The following is a 24,245-nucleotide window of genomic DNA, read 5'->3' as shown; positions in this document are numbered from 1 at the left end:
TGTCACAAAACAGTATATGTATTGTTTAATGAGAAAGTAATTTGCTATGCAAACCTTAATCTAAAGTACAATAAAAAAAAAAAAGTAACGTGGTAAAAATGCTTATGACATAATATAAAGTGAAAAAGTAGGAAAACAAGTTGTACCTTCCAAGTTTTATGAAGCTATGAGTATGGGCTAGATTAGAAGAGAAGGTGGAGATAAGGAAACAATATGTTAATAAGACTCTGGGTAATTTTTTTAATGTTTATTTTCTATTATTATTACAATTATACTTATAGAATTATTTATAAAATTAAAAACAAAACCATAGGGTAAAGCAGTTTCAAAGTGTAAGAGAAGCCTAATGGCATTGTTTAAATAAGTGTAGGTTAAATAGATATAGGTGTTATATTAGTTTTCTATAGCCGCATAAGAAATTTCTCCAAAACTTAATGGCTTAAAACAAGAAACATTTATTATATCACAGTTTCTGTCAGTCACGAGTTTGAGAACAGCTTAGTCAGGTGGTTCTAGCTCAAGTTGTCTCATGTAGTTGGCATCAGGATGTCTATGGGGGCTGCAGTCATCTGAAGGCTTGACTGGGTCTGGAAGATCTACTTCAAAGATGGCACACTCCCATGGCTACGGACAGGAAACCTCAGCTTCTCTATGGCTGTTGGTATGAAGCCTTGGGATTTTTTCGCTACAGGGATTTCTCCGTATGGTATTTGAGTATCCTTACAACATGGCAACAAACTTCCCCCAGAGTGAGTAATCTGAGGAAGAGAGAGAGAGAGAGGATAAAGTCACAAGGCCTTTCAAACTAGTCTCCAAAGTCACACACCATCACCTGTACTTTTTTTTAAATGTTAGGAATGAGTCACTAAGTTCACCTTGAATTCAAAGGGAGGGAATATCAAAGAATTTTTGGACACATTTTAAAACCACCACAAGTATGTTCTAAATTTTTATAGAAAAAAAAATTTTTTATAGAGGCTGATGGTAAATCCTTACTGCTTATTTCTTAGATACTATCTACTTAAATTTGCCTTGGAATAATCTTATTTTATAAATTAACATTATTTAGTAAAAAAGCTTAAACTGTCTTGAGTAGGAGACTAATTTTGAGGCTTATTTATTGTATAGTTTGTTTTTTGTTGACTAGAAGGAAATTATAAATCACAGCTTTTTTATGCCACAGCTAAACTCATTGCTATTTAAAAATATATAAAAGTCAACTGACTAAGGGTCAGGCAGCACGGGACCTCTTTTCCTGAATAAATGACTAACCAGCTTCTGAGTTTGGGAGAAGAGAAAGAGCTCAGGCTTTAGGACAATGCTGGATGAGGCAAAACTGCAATATGAAGTCATCGTAAGGTTACTGAACACCCAAACTAATAGGATAACTATTCGTCCTGACATTGGGTAAAATTAGCTTGGGAGAGGAAGATGCTTAAAGGTGTTACATGTTTAAATTTTACTTAAATCATATTTAATTTGCTCATTTAAAATTACAGGTATGAAAGTATATTTTCATAAAAGTGGGTTGGTAGGGCAAATAAGGAAGAATGCTGAAGAGATTTCTGTTTTGCTGGAGTTTTTGTTTTTTTGCCATTGGCAAAAGTTCCACAACTATTAATTTCATCTCTAAGTGAAAAGTATTTATTATTAGGCCCCAGGCTCACATAAATACAGCAGCAGAAGTTTAAGAAACAAAGTAATATCATTTTGATAGATCTCAACAGATTTCTCTCCCTAATTCCACTCACATAATTTTATACCCATGAGGTTTAGAATTGAACAAAAATGTCAAGTTTTGGAATTATTTGGGGTGTGAATCTTTCAAATGAAAATTGAGGAAAACATTATCAAAGACCCATGAGATAAGTATAATGAGTTTTAAATAGTAACAAATGAAACGGCAAACAGGATCACACATTGAGAAACAGGGTCTCTCATTGAGAAATCAGTTAGTAAAAATGAAGGCAAGCAGCTGAAATTCCTATTTGGAATTGTGGCTAATTGGATGAGGGAAATGGGATGTTGATATCAGGACAAGATAAAAGTCATAGTGTAAAACTCAGAATACGTTTCTCATGGCTGTTATTACTTGAGTAGTAATAACTAAATGTGTTGAATATCAACAGTTCAAGGAACACGTTAATTTGTAACCCTCTGTGTTGAAGGAATCTGTATGTTACCTGGTTGTTTGGAAATATTAAAAAAAAAGCTTATTATCTAGGCTTCTTACTGTGAAGTATGGCAGGAAAAAAAAAAAACAGATCACAATGTTCTCACGAACGCTGTTTCCTTATTCAGATATATAACCACATCTATATTCATTCCAACACTTCGGGAATCTAAAGTAAAGCAAATGTGCCATTTAAACAACAACAATTGAAGCACCCACACACTGAAGTACACTTATGCAATGACATAGCTCCACAAATGGAGAGATGGTGGCTGGGAAAAAAATCAGTTCTATAGAAACTGAAATATTCAGTTGTAAGCCAGGAAATTTTATTTTTTCCCCGAAGTCCTACTTCTACCCTGCACCAAGTTTGGTTTATTTATTTCTTTGTTCAATGACTTCTAATTGTGAGATATTTAGGAGATAGAAATGAGAAGACTTAATAACATATATGTGTGTTGTCTGGAGAGAGGTTAACCAATGACAATTTATGCCCTGACAATCTGCTTCTGTAAAGACTACAGTCTTGGAAACCCTATGGGAAACCCTATGGGGGAGTTCTGCTCTGTCCTATAGGGTTTCTATTAGTCGAAATCAACTTGAGGGCACACAACAACAACTCTGCATGGGAGGTTTTCAATTAATGTTTTTAGAATGTATGAATACATATGAATAAATACATGAATGAGGGAATGAATTAACATGTGTATGATTCTTGTTTAGATGATGAGTGAATAAAGGCCATACCATGTCCTAAGACAGGGAACAGAGAAGAAAAGATGGGTTTATGATAATCTGAGTTTGAGATTCCTAGTGTATACATACAAGCAGATTTTGGTAAAACAGGATGTTTTGACCCTAACATTTTGACTCCTCTGTTATAGAATATTTTGAAATATTTGATGAAAATTGCTCATAATTTTCTCATAGATTATCTAAGAAATAAAATCTAATATTACTCTTTTAAAAATGCATAATTGATATTACTCTAGAAATAGCATGAAATAGAACTGACAGTTATTTAAATCATCATTGTCTAAATAATTGCTTTATGTTAGAAACATTGAAAATTATAAAAATTGGCCTAAAAAAAATTAAATGAAATGATCCACATAAAATGAAACTACCATGCAGTACAAATTTTAGTAACTAATATGTAATAGAAGAATTAAAGCTTCTGGTGAAATTTTGGTTTATAAAATCTGAATTTAATCTATAAAATTTGGTTTGAGAGATAAAAATGTCCTCAAAGCCAAAGCTGTAACAATAATATTATATCATCTAAGAATAATTGAACTATCTTTATGGTAAAATTCAAACAGAAACATCATGGATCCACATGAAAATAATTTTAATAAAATATAATTGAAAAATATGTAAATGGTTTGACTGTACAGTCATTGATCAAGAAATTAAATTGATTTAACAAAGTTTGCTCTGGAAAATACTCTTTTAAAAAAATTCATCTAGGTTAAATTCTTATGGTTAAGATGCTTGTATTTGTAAAGACAGCACCAAAAACTGTTGGAAGTGAAAAAAGCAAAAGTCAGGTGGCAAGGTCAAAACAGCAAAGTCAAAATAAGGAGGTCAAAACACCCTACGCAGCAGCTGATTCTAGGCCTAGAACCCCAGAGATGGAAACCTGAGGTAGAAATCTAGGTCTGTGGAAGTTGAAGCCATGGGTGTGGATGAGTTATTCCTGGAGAGAAGATATAGAATGGAAGTCCAGAAGCCCTGATACTTAATGGGCAGATAAAGGAAGACCACATGAAGTGACAAAAAGAGGAGGATCATTACTTTTTATCTCTCAGGACTCTCCATTAGCAGTAGATTTCATAATTTTTAAACTCTTCTAGATTACAACCTGTCTCCATATTCAAGAAAATGTGGGGTATTATTAAATTGAAATCATAGTATTTCGGAGTGTAAGCATAATAATCCCATTGTCCTAATACCCAGATGTCAACTGAAGTGTGATTCACATGTGTCATGTGAACCTAAAAATTTTCCTGCTTTCATTGTTTATTCTGAAAGGTAATTTAGTCTATTTATCTTGCAGTTGTTTGATAGAATAAGGCTCTTTTGGATGCCTGCAAAACATCAACCAGATTTTATATACCTGAGGCATGTACCTCTTCGAAAAGTCCATCTCTTCACAATTATTCAGATGAGTTGCCTGGGACTTTTGTGGATAATAAAAGTTTCAAGAGCTGCTATCGTCTTTCCCATGATGGTATGAAACTTCTAAGTTAACTCTTTTCTCTTGTGATTTTCTATTCTTTTTGGAAACGTGTGAACTGAAATTGGAACGATAGAGTCATTCTGAACAATTATTGGAAACTTGATACAAATTTTGGCAACTAAAACTAGTAAGATAGGGTTTGAGATTTTCTATGAATTTCAGTGATGCATATTAGTTTTATTGCTCTAGAATTCTAAATATTAGTAGTAGTGTAAATTAATTGAAGTTGGATGGAAAAGTGTAAACTTTCAAAATTTAATATTAAAGATATACTAACAAATCTGAAAAGTTAGGGTGATTTTTAAAATTAATTTTATTAAATGTTTCATTTCAAATACTTCATAAGTACAGTTAATTTGAAAGACTATGAATAATTAAATACATCAGCATAGGTAAGAATGGGCTAATGTTCATTTAAAATAACAAAATATTAACTGCATGTTGTAAGGAATATTCAAATGCATTTTACAGTTTTTTTTTTTTAAGCTTCTTCAAATGACTCCTGTAATAGGTAAAATCATAGCCTTGATTATAAGGAGGCGATGAGAAAAGAAAATGAGAATAGCAAAAGTCTTTTAGCTATGCTCTATGCACATACATCTTTAATCTTTGCTTTAATCACAGCCCTAATCTAAATGGGTTAGCCCCCCACACTCCCCTCTGCCAAAAAAAAAAAAAAAATCCCTATATCTCCAATTTCTATTTTTTCCTCTGTTTTAAACTCTTTTATTATTTGCTTCAGGTGTTAGCTCTGGTATTTGTAAGAAAACTGATGGACTTGTTATTTACCAAGCGGGAACTCAGCTGGTTGGATGATTTAATGCCTGAGAGTAAGAAAAAGAAGTTAGAAGATGCTGAAAAAGAAGTAAGAGAAAAATCACCATCTTATTCTTAAAAAAAAAAAAAAAAAAGGACACTTGCACAGTAATGGCTTTTTGCAAAACAAAATTATTGCATTTTTTCTTCAAAGAGTTAGTGATTACTAACAATCACAGATTAACTAGTTTGGGAGTTTAATGTTTAAAATCAGAAACTTGGGATTTTAACAGAGACAGGGAGTGAAGATCTTACATGAGGAAATCAAAGTCTGATAAAATATGCAAATATTTGTACTTAATTACCCTTTGAATTTTAAGGTTTCTTTTTCTGCTTATTCAACAGATAATGAAGTATTTGCCTATGTCATTAGGGTTTGATTTTTTTCATATGTGCCCTGTGGATGATAGAAACATACTGATGTTTAACTATTTCCAAATTTATGGTCATATAATGACTGCATTTTGGTTGAATATGTGAAAAGAAAAAAGGAGATATTATTGTTGGCATTTTTCTATGGGAAAGGTTTTAATAAAAAGATTCTAATAAAAATTAGTTATTCTTAAAATAGATGAAATGGTTCAGAGGAAGAAATATTGCTCTAAGTTGCTTTCAAAGTGATTAATGAGTAAATGTTACTTGAGAAACTTTGGGGACTTAATTACTTTTATGGACTTCTAATTTGTTTTTTTTTTGTTTCATATGTTAAAACAATTTGCTTTAAATTTTACGACATTATTAAAGTTCATATGTAAGTTTGGGTCTGTTTTTAAGGCTAGTAATCAAAAACATTTCTCAAGTATATAAAAACTACATAGACTATAAATGAAAAAATTTAACCAATACATTTAGCAGAACAATTGATCCAATAGAGTGTAAAAATAAAAACAAAAACAAAAACTTCAATGTGAATAAAAATGAAGTTAAAAGAAAGTATTTGGGTGGAATTGTACATCATCCTTTCCATTTTTTCTTCTTCTACAAGGTGGTCAGCAAATATATTTAGTTTCCTATTTACAGAATATTTCCCAATTCAAGGATATATTCTTCTCTTCCTTGGGAGATTCATTTGCAGACATTTTCAGGGGTATTAGACTTTGCTCAGTCTTCTAGTGAGTGCAGATTAAGCCACAAGGTCCAATGAGGTTTCTGCTCAGATATTTCTCCAAATATAAAAACTGAAACCAAGCCCATTCCTTTCCAGTCAATTCTGACTCATAGTGACTCTATAGGACAGAGTAGAACTGTTCCATAGGATTTCCAAGGAGCAGCTGGTGGACACGAACTGCAGAACTTTCGGTTAGCAGCCGAGCTATTAACCACTGCACCAGCTGGGCTTCTCTGGAAATATGGCTTCTCTAATTCTACCAATCCTTCATGTCTTCATGGTATACCATCATGGACAATGGATTCTTACATTTACATCTATCATGATGATGTATCTTAATTCCATCTGAATAGTTCAATTTTCCAAACGATGAAGAAGGCATGCTTAGAATCATGTTTCTATTAATATTAAAGTAAATTTAAAACACCATAGTATAATACTGTCGTTAGTTACTTTTTCTAAGCTTGATATATTGTTGTTGTTAGATGCTGTAGAGTCACTTCCGACTCATAGCGATCCTATAGGACAGAGTAGAACGGCCCCAGAGGGTTTCCAAGGAGCAGATGGTGAATTCAAACTGCTGACCTTTTGGTTAGCAACTGTAGCATTTAATCACTGTGCCACCAGAGCTACAAGCTTGATATAGAAATGATATAAGTATTTGAGATATTTTAAAAATAAGGCTTTGAAATATTTTGATAGTCCCCAAATCAATGCCCATGTAAGCAGCAGTCAAGAAATCAAACGACGTATTTCTTTGGGCAAATCTTCTGCAAGACCTCTTTAAAATGTTAAAAAGCAAAGATGTCACTTTAAGGACTAAGGTGCACCTGACCCAAGGCATGGTGTTTTCAATCGCCTTATATGCATGCGAAAACTGGACAATGAATAAGGAAGACCGAAGAAGAATTGATGCCTTTGAATTATGGTGTTGGTCAAGAATATTGACCATACCATGGACTGCCAGAAGAATGAACAAATCTGTCTTGGAAGAAGTACAGCCAGAATGCTCCTTAGAAGCAAGGATGGCAAGACTTCATCTCACATATTTCAGACATGTTACGAGGAGGGACCAGTCCCTGGAGAAGGACATCATGCTTGATAAAGTAGAGGGTCAGCAAAAAGAGGACCGTCAACGAGATGGACTGACACAGTGGCTGCAACAATAGGCTCAATCACAGCAATGATTGTGGGAATGGTACTGGACTGGGCAGTGCTTTGTTCTGTTGTACACAGGGTCACTATGAATCAGAAGCAACTCCATGGCACCTAAACAACAACAGTTTTAGCAAGTGTTTCTTTTCATCCTCAGACACTATTGAGAGAAATATGACAGAATTTGGCACAAAGTAAATTCAAATAAGATGGAGGCCAGAGTACAGGCATTCTAAAGACTTAAATGATCCGTACTTAAAGTAATTAAAATCATTCAGGCTGAAAACAATTTCCAAGAAAATTTAAATTCTAAGGAAGACAAGTTTGAATACGAAACTTATTGACCATGATTCTCCCAGTCTTTCTGATAATTATACTGCTATTAAGCATACTAAAGCAGTAACTTGTAGTTTTTATTTTCCTGTTTTGATTTTCCATCACGTCTTTAGTCTGTCTGTTGGAATAAGCTAGCAACAACCCCAGCCATATAATCATTCCTTCCATAAGCATTCTCTTAGGCCATACCCATCCTACAGAACATTCTTACCGTTAGAACTTTGTAAAATGAAAAACAATGTATTTAAGATCCTTCTCTTCTATCATTCAAAGACAATTTCACATTCTCCCTTTATTTGTCTATGAAATAGGAAAGAACAAGTTTGATGATAATCTAAGTTTATTAGAATTTGCTATTTCCATTGCCTAGAACCACTCCCGTAACTGTATGTATGGTGCTTTTCTGTATGCATATGTCCATTTTGGAGTTTATCTTGGATAGACAGAGACTCTACTTAATGAACTTCTCACCTTTTTTACATTGTCTACCCATTTTATTCCAATGGCTGTTGAAGTGTTTTCTGATTATGGCGATGAAGATTTTAGAAGTAACTGAGTATCATTAAATTTCCTAGAACTCAAATTTTCTGAAAGGATACAAAACTAGTTTAAAGATTAATTGGGGGCAAATTTACAGCTGTATCCCCCAGACCTGTGTTTGAGAAAAAGTGAGGGAAAATGCCTTACAATAAAACCAGGCAGGTTTACAGAGCCTTAAAACTTCAAATAGATTGATATGATGACACTTTCATGTGATCCTCAGTACATGGAAAGAAAAAAGTGAGCCAGTAATACGGTGAAGAAATAATCCATACTTCAAACATTAAAATATATTTCTGGGCAGTGCAAAGAAAGATAGTTCTCCATCCAGTGACTGGAGAAAGGAAAAGAAGTTTTAAAATGCTGACATTCTAGCTTGGAATTAGTATTAAAAGCGTATGATTAGTACAGAGAATAGGAAGATTTAAGAAGGTTTAAGCTAAAACTTCAATCAGTGGTTGATTTTTCTGCTTGGTCCCCAGATCTCAGTATTCCATCCTCTTGAGGCTTACAGATTCCAGTGAAAGATGTGATCTTACTGGAGCATCTTATACCAACGCCCAGTCTTCCAGGGTATTGTGCATTATGGTTATAAACAGACAAGTTCTCCAGAAATGTTGCATTTCTGGAATTGCTCAAATTAATTGAGTAACTTTGATCGTGATCTGGCAAGATGGTAAATAGCAGAAATGTCTCAGCTCCCTGAGACTTGAATTTAAACTAGGCTCACCTCTCATCCTTTTGATGATAGTTACAATCTTGTACCTTTATCCTCCAGGGTTTCTCGATCAGTAACCCACTTCTGGTCTTATGGCATTGAGAAAACATTAGTTTGACCTTAAAATTCAATAATGCACTAAGCAGAATAAATAGCTACACAGGCCAGTCCAAGGTCGCAGAGCTTCTGTTCCAAATTTTCATGTACTTCATGCATATGCATATGCATATGTTTCAGTTTTTAGGAAGAAAGGATTATAATCAGGGTAGAAATGAATATTGGAACCCTGGCATTTTGCACATTGCTCTGTGTAAAGAGAAGACCGAAGAATCAAATTCTGGATGTCCAAATGTGTTCAGAGTACCAACACGCCTTCCTTCCTACTTAAATATTCTCTAGGACACTGTACACATTTAACAAAAGGGCTACTGTTAAAACAGAAAACTCCAGCAAAACATTTGCTCATGGACAGGCGAGAATGTTAGATAAATTCTAGAAATTCAGCTCTGTGGAAGTAATCATGATATTGACACCTCTTGCTTTACTGGGGGTTCGCTCTAAACATACACTATAGGAGAAAACAAAAAGGAAACACGTAGGACTTTGTGATCTTGTACAAAGCACAATCATGAGAAAGGCTAAAAAAACACAAAAGCAGTCTAAAAGGAAGTGCAATTAAAAGATAACAGAGACTGTCTTACTGCTAAGAATGATCACACTTGGTTGTGTTTTTGGGAAGCATGGCTTTATTATTACACAGGCAAAATGTCCCTTGCAATTGAATCTTATGGTGGGGCAAGCGTATTCTCCTTCCTAGAGCAGTGGTTCTCCAACTGTGGTCCCAGGACCTCTGCTGTGTTAGCCAACACCTGGCAACTTGTTAGAAATTCATATTCTTAGGTCCCACCTCGAACCCACTGAATCAAAATCTAGGAGTGGGGCTCAGCAATCTATGTTTTAACAAGACCTCTAGGTGACTCTGATAAAAAAAAAAAAATGGTAAAATTTGGGATAAGATCTTCCCTAAAATCACAGGATCTATATCTCTAGAATTTAATATTCTAAATCTGAGGTTACTATATCAGGATTTGTGTATTTTATAATAATTTAGATAAGTCACTTAGAGATACTGAATCAAATATCCAGGGGAAAAATATATGTTGCATTATCTATTTATATGGATTTTAAATGGGCCCCTATTTTTCAAATTTTATTGAGACAGTAGTTTAATGTATTATCTCTTCTGTTGGAAATCATAAAAATACAATAAAACATTTTATGGTCTTCAAATTACTTATATATATATAATTTTTGGGGGGTGGCACAAACAGTTAAGCTCTCAAATACTGTCTGAAAAGTTGGCAGTTCAAACCCACTCAGAGGTACCATGGAAGATAAGCCCGGTGTTCTGATTCCAAAAGGTCACAGTCTTGAAAACCCTATGGAGCAGTTTTATTCTGACACACATAGGGTTGCCATGAGTTGGAATCAACTCAACTGCCAAGTGGTATGTGTGTTTATAGCACTATCTATTCTATTGCTAGAGAAGCCCTCGGGGCAGTGTTTAAATGCTTGACTACGAACTGAAAGATCGGGGGTTTGAACCCACCAGCCACTCCATGGGAGAAAGATGTGGCAGTCTGCTTCTGTAAAGACTACAGCCTTGGAAATCCTATGGGACAGTTCTACTCTGACTTGAGAGCAGTGTTTTTTTTTTTTTTTTTAATTCTATTAGCAGTTAGGGAAGGGGATGGTGAGATGCTTCTTATATTTGCAGGCCTCATTTTCTTTTTTGGTAATATAAAAGAGCTGAACTGGAATTCTGAGGTCCTTTGCATTTCTTATGCTTCTATGAATTCTAAAATTGGTGAATATTTTCTCTAATTCTGTAAGTAGCTTTGTGAACACTGACTCTCTGTTGTTGTTGTTTATACTTTGAGCTTTTGGGGGAGCTCCTATTTAGATACAGACTTTGCCTGAAAAATGAATATAGTAACAGATGATACCTAGTTCACTAAAGCTAGTTACAAGGATATAGCATTTTTTAGGTATCATGATATCTGAATTGTATTCTTTATGCTATCACAGAACACAATTCTAATTCATGATGTAATTTGATATATAACATCCTATTTATCAAAACAGACCACAGTTTGACTTCAATTTTATTTTCCACTTGTGCTTAGCACAGTCCCTGGGCTCCAGACAGGCTAGTTGTTCATTGTCATACAGCCACATCTTATTTATTCTATCCACATTGTTTCTTCCCATCAGAATTTCTTCCTTTCTACGTCCAAACTGATCAAATAAGACTGGCTCAGATACCACTTCCTCCTCTGTTCCTGTACTTCCCCCCCCACCCCACCTACCCTCCACGGTGATCTTCTTAGCCTCTAAGGGTAGGGTTTATATCCATCTTTTCTTGTATCTCCAGTTCCTAGCAGGCCACCTATCAGGTAGATCATGTTCATACATACTTATTGAATGAATCAGTGAATAGTTTCTGGATTATTCTTTGTATACCTAGCACATAGTACATGCTCAGTAAATATTTGGGTGCTGAGTAGGAATCAAAATTGGGTTTTTGCTTTTTTGTTTAAGTAGATTGGTTTTTCCAAGCCTCAAGTTTCCTGCCTTTTGTTAGCAGTAGCTGTCCTTCATGTATTTAGTATCTGAAAAATGTTTTGAATATCTTTATTATACAATGGCACTTCAATCGCAGCATGATATCCCTCTGGTCTAATTGTCAGAGCCCCTCAGATGTCCTTGGGTAAACGTCAATCACCATCCCTACAACATATTCACCGAGCCGTAGAACTCAGCATACTTTTGAGGGACTCTGTAAGTGAAATGCTCAGTGGAACTCATTTTAAGGTGCTTCTGACTTATAAAGTAGTGGATACAGGTTAGCTTTATGTTCTCACGATCTCTCTTTTCCTATGTGATTGAGATAAACTAGGTCGTGCTCGTCGTGACCACTCGTGCCTGATTTGACTCTGCTCCTCCCCAGAAAGCCTCAGTTTTTGGCTTCCTCACAGTGCTGCCTGGGCTGCAGCAGGCCGTCCATCCCCGCGCTCTGGGGCCCACCCAGCTTTCCTTCTGGCACTAAAGGCAGCGGCTGCTCTGCCACCCTTTTCTTCAGATAAGCATGGCTTGGAAATGCTATCTTTAGAGGTGATGAGTTTTTGTTTGGATAGAATTATGACTAGTGTAAAGCCCACACATGCTAACAAGCCACGGAGTGCAAAATAATTATTGAAAGCAATTTGAGAGAAAAGTGGAAAATCATCTGAGGAAAAAACAAAATTGTTCACCAAGCATTGGTCTCATTTTTTTTTTTTTTTCCTGGTAGATTGAATCTTGAGCTTTGGTCTTTGGCTACAAGGTAACCTAACCATTGAAGGCACTGTTATTCCCTTCAGTTGCTTTGGTTTAACTCTATTAAAAATGTCTGTCTGCCTCTTGACATTTTATTCTGAGTTGGACAGAAAAGATATTGTATATAAGGCTTACCCTTGAATGGACAGCTAAGCAAGGAATTACATTTTGCTTTCCATTTGGGAAGGAGGTCAGGTAGTTCTTCATCTTTATATATCTTTAAATTCCATTTCTAAAGTTAGAGCTAATAATTCTAACATTTTTAAATGGCCCTAAATAGTTCTCTGAACTTGAGCAGTGACCCATTTTAAAATAAATTCATTCAATAGGAGCTCTAATTACAGGTAACAAAATTTCTTTTTGGGGGGTTTGAAAAAAGTTAAACCAGAACGTTTTAGTATGGTAGCCATAGGATTATTTTCATCCAAAAGGTATAATTTAAAAATGTTATATATAAAGAAATGAATATCTGAATAATTTCCACCCTTTGAGGAAGGGTGGAATATTGTCATTGTAGGAAGAAATCTGAACCATAAAACAAAAGTCTAAGATGCGTCAAAGTGGAGTCAACTATTCCATCTCCTACCCCATGCAGGCTCACCTGTGTTTTGATCCATACAGGAAGACAGCTTCTATTTCACTCCAAACCTCTTGAGCAGTTGTTCTCAAAGTGTGGCTTTCAGATCAACAGAATCTACATCACCTGGAAACTTGTTAGAAATGCAAATTATTGTGTCCTATGTAATATTGAACTGGAAACTCTGGGGGTGAGGCTGAGCAATCTGTGTTTTAACAAGCCCTCCAGGTGATTCTGATGTAAACTAAGTTTGAGAACCACTAGCCTAAACACAGCCCTCATACCCTTCTAGTACAGCATCCTGGGAATGTAATTTCGACTTTGTAATAATGATGTGACTCATACTTTTGTCCTTATAAATCTTAGATTAAGTTTTTTTTAATCTGCTTAGAAATTAACGATGTTTTACGTTGAGTGACATGAAGGAGATTGTTGTTAGCATTTAAATTACTTTGTGGTATGAGTCTCTCGTTAATTACTCATGTTCTTGGTAGCTGATGCTTTATTGAAAGGACCTGTGCTAACATTAATAAATGCAAACAAAGTGTAAGGTCCCGAGGTTAATGAGATAATGAAACATTAATCTGTTTCTCCTTTACTGTAAAATGAGGACTGATCAGGTTCATTATTTATCCTTTACATTTGTCTTTCCAGGAAGAACAAAGTATGCTCGCAATGGAAGATGAGGGCACAGTACAGCTCCCGTTGGAAGGGCACTATAGGTAAAACGTAAATTTAAAAGCACACTGCTTTGAGTAATGGCACTTGTTATGTACTCTGTTTAGGAATTTGCTACTGTGTGGGTTCCTGTAGAGATTTGTTGAAGTTGTGATAGAGCAGAAAGAACCGAGAGTAGGAATTAGATTACCAAGGTCTAAGTACTAAGTTTGGTCACTAATATCTGTATGACTATTGCCAAGCTGGGTAAAATGAAGGCAGGGCAGGGAGCTGTGAACCAAAGCTTTTTCTTCTCATTTCATAATACATATGAAATCTCCCTTTCATACCCTCAGAAAGTAGACCGCTCCATGAAGACAGGCCAAGATTCACTTCTGAGATAAATGAGCTAGGTATTTACTAAACTGATCACAGGTCAATGTTTTAACTCTGGGAATTTGCTCAAGGAAAGGCACATCCAAAGAGACAGTCTGATTCCTGAGTTGCAGAATTCAGCCATACCAGCCATTTTAGGAAATATTGATGTAACTCTCAAAAATATGCTTATCTTCTTTGTGCACAAAGACATAGCAAAAGAAAGCAAACTCCTATAAGTTAAAATAAAACTTTTCCAAGTATTTGACCAAAAATTACATCTTTATGGTTTAATTTCAATATTTTTTCTTGTACAAGTATTGAATTCTGTTTTATGCACCAGCTAGTACCCAATTTATGATCTCAAAGTGCTCAAGGATAATTTAAGGCCATGCCAATAAAAAGTGGGAAAGAGCTTTCTCTGAGGAGTGAATTTTTCATAACATTAAAATATCAAAATAGAAGAGGATCTTCAGGTCCTGACTTTAAAATTGTATCCCTAAGAAATTTTTTTTGTTGTTGTTATAATTATCTACCACTTAGGGTTAGTACATTTTATTTATTTATTATAATATTTAAATTTTAAAATCCTATTGGTTGTTTAGTTGAACCCAGCATATTCCCAAATGTATTCTGTAGAAAACTAGTCTCATGTGGTACCAATGAGACTCTCAAAAGAGTTTTGTGATTAAATAAGTTTGGAAAATGTTCCATACAACATTCCAGTTTAGAAAGTCACAATGCACATTGGCTTACTAAAAAATCTAAGTCATCCTGCAATTAAAAAAAAATTAAATTTGCTCACAGGACTCTTTGTCACAAACATCATGAAAAACTTAATATCCCACATGACACTCTTTGGGAAATTCGTTGATCTCAGTTTCCAGGAAACTACTTTTCTAGGCAGACCAAGGGCTGGAAGGATTAGCAGAATTGAAGAACACAGTTCCAGACAGGGCAAATGAGGGGAACATGGGAGACCCAAAGCTTTTCTCAGAACCCTTACGTGTCCCTCTTAAAGGTTGAATTTGTTGCTGTGTTGTGGACAGTCACCAATGGGGTCAGCCTAGGGTCTCTGTACACCATGATTTTTTTCCCAGCAAATCTTTTTTCCTCCATGTCGTGAAAAGGATGCTGTTTACTCACCCACTGACACTTTCTTTGACTTGGGCTCTGATTTATTGTTGCTGACATTTGGCTGTATTTCTAGCCAGGGGATGTTTTGGAGTATCCTGAATGCCACCTGTAATTGGTGCCATTTTAAAGTATAAAAAAAAAAAAGAAAGAAAGCACCTGATATTGCTGGTTCCCCAGCCATTTAGAAAGACTTTTGTCTAAAGCACAGTCTGTATTCATTTATTCAAGAAATATTTATTGACTGGGTACTAAGTGCCTGGCTCTGTTCTAGGTCTTGAGGGAATACCAGTGAACACACTAGTCAAGAACCTCTGTCCTCATGAAGCTTATATTCTAGTGGAATTGGGGTGGGAGGGGCAGAAACTAAACACATAAAATATATAGTATGTTTTTTTGCATGGTGAAAAGTGCAATAAAAGCAAAAAAGAGGGACAGGATAGGAGTACCAGGACAGGAGCACCAGGACAGGAGTACCAGGATGGGGATTGAAACTGCAGTTTTAAATAGAGTAGTCAGAGAAGGCCTCTATGAGAAGGAGACATTTGAGACAGATTGTACCATGGCAGGGAGCATTCTGGCAGAAGGAAGAGCAAGGACTAAGGCTTTGAGGCAACAGCAAGCTTGCCATGTTCCAGAACAGCCAAGGCCACTGTGGCTGGAGAGGAGTGAGCAGGGTGCAAGCAGCAGGAGATGAGGTCAGAGGGTGAGGATCACATCAGAGCACTAGAGACTCATAGGCTTTTGTAAGGACCTCGGCTTTTATTCTCAGTCCTGGGAACCACTGCAGCCTTCTGAGCAGAGTAGTGATGTGATCCCATCTGAGTTTTAAAAGACTGCTGTGCTGCGTGTGTGAGGGGCAACCGGCTAAGCAATCACCATGCAGAAACTGATCTCTTTAATTTGAAATAAATTGTGAAAGTTGTGGCCAAATCAGTTTTCATACAACTAGAATCTTTCTTTTAGATTTTTACTTTTCAGAGTTTTTTTTTTTATAGTTGAGAGAACTATTTAATATTTCTCAATTTTTAATTATAAAAATACTCTACAAAGGTATATATTTAGTTTCTATTATGGGATAACTGCTGTTACTTATTTAATGTTTATTATTTCATTTTGGGTAAACTATCTAGAGATGATCCATCTGTGATCAATATTTCTGACGAAATGTCAAAGACTGCTTTGTGGAGAAATCTTCTGATTACTGCCGATAATTCAAAAGATAAGGAGTCAAGCTTTCCTTCTAAAAGGTTTGAATTTTAAAATAATGAGATTGTATGCTAATACCAATCATATTTATGACATGAAACCTTCAGCAAAAGAATAAATACTGGTTTCCATCAAATTTAGATCTAGTCTTTCAGACGATTCTTTTTTAAAGTGGGTGGAAATTGTATTTATCACAAATGTTTAAATGTTTTTTCAATATCCCCCTTTCAAATTGGGAGCTCATTCCAAACTATTATGGTGGAGGGGAAATGGTGCTCTAAATAAGTCCCCAGTGGGTGACATTTTGGACATTCATTTTGGCCTATTCTTTTACAGTACAGTTTTATTGTATTCCTGCATCACCCTTGGCCCAGAATTCTCCTAGAAGTCCAACCATATTTCGCAACCCTCCAGAACCCCATCTTTTTTTAAAACTCATATGGCACATACATTGGTGATTTTATCTTTAATAAGTTTCTGAAAAAAAAAAATAGTAAGTTTCTGATCCCCTATTCCAACCCCTTGAAAATCTATCCTCACCCCTTACCCAAAAGCTTAACTCAAAAAAGTTCTATCCATTCTTATCTCTTTGTATATAAAGATACAAACAACTCTTGTACTTGCAAATGATATTTTAAAAGCATGCTGGGGGAGGAGTTTATCTTTAAACATCAAGAGTCATCATGGGATTTCCAGAATTTATAAATAAGCGTTTAAACCATCCAATCTTCTTCAGTGCTGATCTGCAGAAAAAGGATTTCCTGTGTTGTGCTAAAATCTCTTCATGTTAGAGAGTGATTGAGGGATTTGGGACAGTGTGTACTGTAATTATCAAGTTCCTTTATTTTCATAACCTTAAATTAACATTTTCTACTTAATTTTTATATTACATTTTTTTCATAAGCTCCCCTTCCTAATCACTCTAGAAGCTGATTCCCCAAAGGTAAGAGCCTCTCCCTCAAATCTGTTCCTTGGTTGCATTTCCTTCTGTTAAATGGTGTCCTCTAGAAACCTGGTCAGACTATGTCCTCTGTGTGTGTTTTGGGGAGGCAAAAAGTATGGAGAGCCCTGGACTCAGATCCTGTATCACTCTGAGTGTTTATGGTTTTCCTGTAACTACTCAACTCTATAAGAGTTTGAAATTTGAGTAAACTTTTTTCCCTACAAGATTTATACAAATGAATCATGCATAAATCAATAAATCCTGCAAAACTGTATTTGGTAATGGCATCAAATTTCTAGATTGGAAAAAGAAAGTTCATTCCTTAAATCAAGACATTGCAAAGCTGGGAGCTTCCATTTATGCACCGTCATGCATCCAAACCTGCAAGCTTTGTCTGGCTTTATGGGAAATACTTGGAAACAGAGGCCAGAGAAAGAGGCTACATTAGACTAGAGCATGTTTTTGTCACCCCAAAATAGCATGCTGCTTCAGTGTCATCTCTGTCCCAAACAGCATAAACAAGTCCAACAGTGAATGTATAGAGAATATTCACTTCAGAAGCTAGGGATTAGCCCCTATTCTCTCTATTTCTGTCTCTTTCAGCCTTTCTTCTCTCTCTTTCTCTTTGTCTCTTTCTTTCTCTCAACTACGTCTAACACTTACTCCAAAGGAGATTAATATATATGACTCAATAGACTGTCTTAAAGTCTTTTGGTTAATATTTGCTTTCTTTAAACAGAGCTTTAAAATCTTCATGTATTTCCTTGCTTGGTTCAAGCAGAAATAACATTTTGTGCTAAAATATACTTTATGTCCTTTCTCAAAGTTCCCTGTTACAGTTGGATAGAATCATCCTCGCAGTAATTCTGTGTTTTGTTAGAGCTCTTGGAAGAAAATCAGAGCATTATGAGATGGGTGATTTCTCAAGCCCACTGAAATATGTGCTTGTGGACCCTTTCACATTAAAAATATGGCTTTCTGATATTCGAAAATGTGAAATGCAGGTTTGTGGGCTCAAAATAAAATGCTGGCCAAGGCAAATATGTAGAGAATTGAGGCAATCAGACTTGTAGATTGCTTGTTTCCTGTACTATATAGACTCATAGTTTTTCTTTGGTTCAAGCAAAAGTTTTTATGATATGATATTTTAGATAATCCCCAAATGAAATAATAATGCCAAATGATGGCTTTCATGAGAAAAACCTAGTTATTTTAAAAATATGTGTCTAGATTAAAAAATACATATTTAGTCTTCAGACGATACATTGATTCTAGTGAACAATGTAGGCTACTTTAAGCAAGTCCAATTTTAAACAGACTATCTTTTATCTTTTGATATAACCATTTGTTTCTTGTTTGAACATATGTTCTCACTGATGTGAGGTCCAAAATATTGCTGGAGTGAAAGTTTACCCAGCTTTCTTTACCTAGCAATGTGATAAAATCTGTAGCTTTCCACGTGAAAAAATATCTCTAAGTAGTTAATGTCTTTCATCCTCATAACTGGTAACTGACAGAAAGGGTGTAGCTCCTAGAATCCTAAAGCTACCAATACTGATAACAATGATTACCTTCCAAAGCCACTGCTTTCTCTTGGTATCTGTTGAGGGCACTAAAATATGACATGGATGTTGACCAGGAACTGTGAAAACTTAGTATGTGTTGGAGTAGCTGTTGGGCGAAAAGGCCTAAAGACCAGGTTACCAGGGTCTGTGTCTACTGAGAACTTAGCTGGCTTCCATGCAGCCTTTGACACCCACCTGGCTGTTCTCCACCCTACCACCCTTCGCTACAAGCCATATGTGCCTATCAGAGAAGCCTAGCTACCGTTTCTTAGTGAAGTTTAGAATAGTAGCTGTATTTTCTCAACTATTTCATTCACTTTTCTTTGTGAAAAATATTTTGTCTAATGTAAGAAAAAGGAGGATCTAAGAACTAAACACAAATTCCGCCACTTCTGTAGGATGTCTAATTTTGATCCTAGTTTAACAGTGCTAGAAGTATAAGTGATAAGCTTCTCTTGTAATTTACTGAGTAGATTGGTAGAAATAGGTCTCATTAAAAACCTAGGGAAAACCAAAAACCAAATCCAGTGCCATCGAGTCAATTCCAACTCATAGCGACCCTATAGGGCAGTGAGTTTATGTTAATGGGAAGGAACAATCCAGAAAAGGAGGGTGAGAATGGTTGCACAACTTGAATATAATCAATGTCGCTGAATTTTACGTGTAGAAATTGTTGAATTGGTGTATGGTCTGCAGAGTACATTCTTAACAACAACAAAAAATAAAATAAATTATAAAAAAAAAAATTCACAAAGGATAAAGATTATCATACAGCCAGAAAAGAAAAAATTACAGTGCATCAGAATAGGTGAGCAACTGCTATGTTGCTAAGAAAAGCAGCACTTAGTTTTGCCTTGGTGGCAGATACTAGGCTCTGAGGCCACCCTCCTCACCCTTCTGTCTCTGTCCCTCTCTTATCCTGGATTCTTCTTTTGTCTGATTACCTAAGACTTCCTGGTCGATGTTGCTGATAACAACCATTTCGTTGCCACTGAAAAGTAAGCATCGTAAATCACTTAGCAGCTTGGAAGTACCCAAGTACTTTTTGCCCTTTCATGAAATATGACTTCTTATATTTAAATTTTTAACTCCTGAAGGACTGAAGTACTGTCTTATTCATCTTGTATCCCTATCCTTGCAGAGCACCTGGCACATAATATTAGATATGCAATACATGTTTATTACAATGGCACAAAGTGGATATGCAGTGTGTGTTTGTTATAATGAGAGTTTAGATTTGATAGGCATCCAGAAACATGAATGTAACAAGAAATAGGTTAATAGCTATAGTAAGAAGATATGAGTTGTTAATATTTTTCACAGCAATCTTGAGCTGGTTATAAAATTTCTGTTTTCTAGTTTGCTGAAATCTAATCTGATACCAAATCCACTGGTTTTAAAGCATGAGAAGAAATACCTGGACATTTAACCAGTTGTTATTTTGTAACCAAACAACCAGTATGACCAAAACAAGGCATCAGGAGGAAGCACGTCTGTGGATGAAGCCATTGGGAATTCACTGATTTATCAAAAGGTTATGGGGCACTTCCTATGCCCCAAAGTATTATACACATAGGAATTGTGCACATGTAGACACAAGTTTGTCACTGCCCCCACAGTCTCCTCCAGATAGTCTTAAATATAAGGATCTGTTATTCTATCTTTCAAAAGGTAGAACTCACTGGAACTGGGAATAGAGACTTCAGAGTTCGGAAATTCAAACTAGAAGAGAACCTAGAGGCCATCAAGTCCAAACCTAATTTTACAGATGGGAAAACCAAGTCCAAAGATTAAATAACTAGTCCAAGGACATCCAACTCATTCTTAGCTTCTGGGAACTAAACCCAGATTTTCTAACACCAAGCCCAGGGGTCCTCCAGTACACCAGGCTGCCCTCTTTCATTGGCTTTGTTTGGCAGAAGAGACTGGGAGCCAGGTAGAGTCCAAGGAAAAGTTAATTTGGAAAGCAGAGTAGCCGTCACTTGTCATATGAAAGGAACTTTAAGTAGAAGAAAGTGAGTCATGCAGATAGAGGAGTTAAAAATACAGAGTTAAGGCTCTCAACACATCATGTGCACACTGTCATCTCTTCTCATGGAAGGAGAAAAGAAAAGGGAAAAAAGTGGCTTTGCTCTGACCTGTGAGTAGTATGTGCTGAGAAGTGTGGCAGGCATAAACCCGGGTGCCATAGACACTCGCTCACACCAGCTCTCAGCGCTGGCAGCGTGCCACAGATGGCAGAAGCTCCGGCACTTCTTACCTGATGGTGCCGGGTGGTGGTGACAACTGAGAAGGGCTGTTTCTAGCTTGAATCAGAGGAAAAACAATTTAAAAAGCACACTCTTAGAATGTGTCTAAGTTATTGACCACTGAGGAATCAGCTGCACAGGAGGCCCATACAAAAAAGTGGTTTTTAACTGTCACTTTATTACTTGGAAAAGTTATGAAACCAAGGGTTTCCCCACCATCCGTTATTTCATAAATTTACATTTAAAGCCGAAGTTAACGGTAACAATGCGGGGGTTCTTCCAGTGCAGGGCCTCACAGGTTGACTGTTGGTTGCCTTTCCTGTCAGAGGCAGGGAGGGGCCCAGAGAGGCAGAGGATGTAGGGACTTTGCCACGGGCTGGAAGTACCTGGGAAGCCAGCAATCCTGCCCCTCTGAAAGCTTACATTCGATGTGAGGTCCATGCATTTGAGCACATTATCTGAATTTTTCACGAACACTGCTAGCATGAGAATAGGAAAAATGTAAATTGGAAGAATATTGGGGGGAAAATAGATAAAAATGATACAGCCACAGTGCCAAGTGTCCTGTTGGTGAATTTAACTGGGGAGTGAGAAAAAACGGAAGCCACTTTGAAATGAGTTTATTCTGGAAAGACTGAGATGAAACACTGTTCCCCTGATATACAGGGTAAGCGTTTATCTGTGAAGAGAAGTACCGGTGTCTGGAGTGCAGTGTGCAATGTGAATCCCTCCTCTAGACCAGTGGAGTCCAAGACACAATCCCCCTCAAAGATCAGGATCTGTGCATGCATAAAAATGAGCCACTTGCAGCAGAGCCCAGAAATGCCTACTGTGACGTCTTGTTTGTGTCGTTTACTAGTGTTGGTGCTGTCTTCAGATGGGGGCATGACTAGCATTTTCAACAATCATCAGTGATTCATTTGCCCAAATGAGGACCGTGGTACTAATCTTGCATGCTTTTGGAACCGTTCAAAAAACGTCTGTTTTTTGTTTCTTTTGTTTCTGTTTTTTGAATTTCCCCCTCTCTGCAGTTCTTGGTTTCTATCCTACTGAGTGCAGAGGATTTTAATTGTTGCTGCCGATCTCTGCTCCGCAGCATGAGAGAGCAACGCCTAAGGGCTCTGGTGGTGTTTGGGGGTTGATAGGTTTGGTGTCTGAGCAAGCAGATCTCACAGTTGCCATGCAGGGTTGCAGTAATGAATTTCTCCTTTTTCCTCCATAGCAATGAAAGCCGAAAAGAGAAGAAAGCTGACTCAGGGAAAGGTGTTGACAGGGAGACTTGTCTATGACTTGATCTTCAATTTATTTTTTAAAATATATGAGAAGAGTGCCACAATTAATTATTAATAAAACTGCTTTGATCATATATTGTAAATTCTGTCTCCCATCTCAAATCCACCTTCATACTGTAAGTAGTGCGATACTTGTTTCATTTCTGTGTTTAAACTTCTGAGCAGTGAGACACCCTTGGGAGCATATGCATAGCTAATGTAAGGACCTTTGTCTTCCTTGCTCTGTGCTCGACATTTGCAAACACTGGATTCTCATCATCGGTTTCACGAGAGCAACAGCTTTCTTGAAAAGATAAGTCATATTTACCTAGTTTGTATTTTCCTACTTTAGTGACCTGAAAATGCCTGATAATTTCATTCAGAAGAATTTTGAAAGGTAGTCTTACTTCTTTTTATTTTTTATAGCTTAGCATTAGTGACTTATTTCAAAAGTCCCAGATCAAAAAAGTTAGTTTGAAAGCTTTTTTTAATAATTGTATTTATGCATTTCCTTGATTTAATATGATGCATTTAATACCTAAGAATTTATATGTAACTAAAACTTAAAGTCATTTGAAAAAATATATAGAAACCTATTCACAACTTGTTAAAAAGAATCAAAGATGCTAATGCAAAAAGTCAAGTAGTATTTGCTTAAAATTCAAGTTTGGTTACGTGATCAAATACTAGGCTTGTACGAAATGCTTTAGAAAAACTTTGTAACAGTTTTGTGGGATTTTCAATACAAACCTTTATCAAGAATTTGCTGTTAAATTTCTCTCCCATCAACAACAAATGTTTTCCAAAGAAACTTATTATATACATATCCATGGAACACACACGGTGATCGATCATTGTACATGAAATTCCACTCCTGTAAGTTACTCTGCTGCTAATGACCATGTACTGCTTCATGCTGGTTCTGAGTCATGTTCTAATGTTAGACTGACAGCTCTCCAATTGTGATTTTTTTTTTTTTCTGCAAAGCCTTGTTCCACTTTTTAATTAAATGCATGTTGTGGAAAAATAATCTTTTAAATGAAAATTTTGGCTTCTGTTTGAGAAGGTTCTATAGCTATTTCAGTCCATATGAAGTAATCCATCTTTACTAAGCTCATATATGGAAAAGGAAAGTTAAGAATTTCTGAGCATTACTAAAAATGTATATTTCATTTTAGATAAATGTGAAGTTAATAAAGACTAAATCTCATAGTGCTCTTGGTTCCTAAGAATGACCAGTGATCATCAATCTTATAACTCTTCAATGTCCAATTTTACAATAATTCAAGGCCATGTGGCTTTTCCATATAATTAATTACTACTCTGAGTGTAGTGCACACCATAAGTGAAAAAAAAAAAAAATCTTCTTGTGATTAAGCTAAAAAGGGGTGGGGAGGGGGAAGGAAAGCCTCCATTTGATTCAACATTTTGATACCTTCTGAAATATTCCCCTCACAATCTTTTCAGGAGTCATTTTTTTATGAAACATAAGCCTAAAAAATAGGGGAAGAACAATTTGCATTAATAAAGATTGTATTTATAAATGCCAAGGTAAAATAGAGAAACTTTCCATTCCAAATACGTTGCCTTTGTGTATTTTATAATACAGATACTACATTGGAAGCGTTTTCATTGTTATATGATTTAGACTAGCTGTACATGCCAGTCAGTCCCCAAAGCAGCCCCCTAGTGTTTTAATAAAAGCTGTTCTGTTAAAAATGATCATAGTGAATTAAAAGCTTCACGTGATCACCTATTTGAATATAAGCAATCATTTCCAATGAAATTCTGTATTTCTG

General features: G+C 36.0%; 1 protein-coding gene and 1 long non-coding RNA gene across 2 annotated transcripts in view; one reads left to right on the top strand and one right to left on the bottom strand.

Annotated features, from left to right (window-relative positions):
• Positions 1–16,509, top strand: part of SLC4A10 (solute carrier family 4 member 10) — a 235,318-nt gene extending 218,809 nt beyond the window's left edge. Inside the window, exons 22-25 of the mRNA XM_023542892.2 lie at positions 4,233–4,406; positions 5,158–5,280; positions 13,698–13,765; positions 16,343–16,509. Of these exons, the coding sequence (XP_023398660.2) occupies positions 4,233–4,406; positions 5,158–5,280; positions 13,698–13,765; positions 16,343–16,472 (495 nt within the window). The 3' untranslated portion in view covers positions 16,473–16,509. The remainder of the gene's footprint in view (positions 1–4,232; positions 4,407–5,157; positions 5,281–13,697; positions 13,766–16,342) is intronic.
• LOC111749445 (uncharacterized) lies at positions 410–22,971 on the bottom strand. The gene is made up of 3 exons (XR_002784583.2): positions 21,187–22,971; positions 13,068–13,176; positions 410–758 (listed from the first exon to the last, which is right to left on the bottom strand). It is a non-coding gene; the product is annotated as an uncharacterized LOC111749445 (long non-coding RNA).
• Positions 22,972–24,245: the final 1,274 nt, after the last annotated feature.

Source organism: Loxodonta africana, chromosome 6 (assembly GCF_030014295.1).
Source record: "Loxodonta africana isolate mLoxAfr1 chromosome 6, mLoxAfr1.hap2, whole genome shotgun sequence".
Taxonomy (NCBI): Eukaryota; Metazoa; Chordata; class Mammalia; order Proboscidea; family Elephantidae; genus Loxodonta; species Loxodonta africana.
This window is presented reverse-complemented; position numbering and strand designations above follow the sequence as displayed.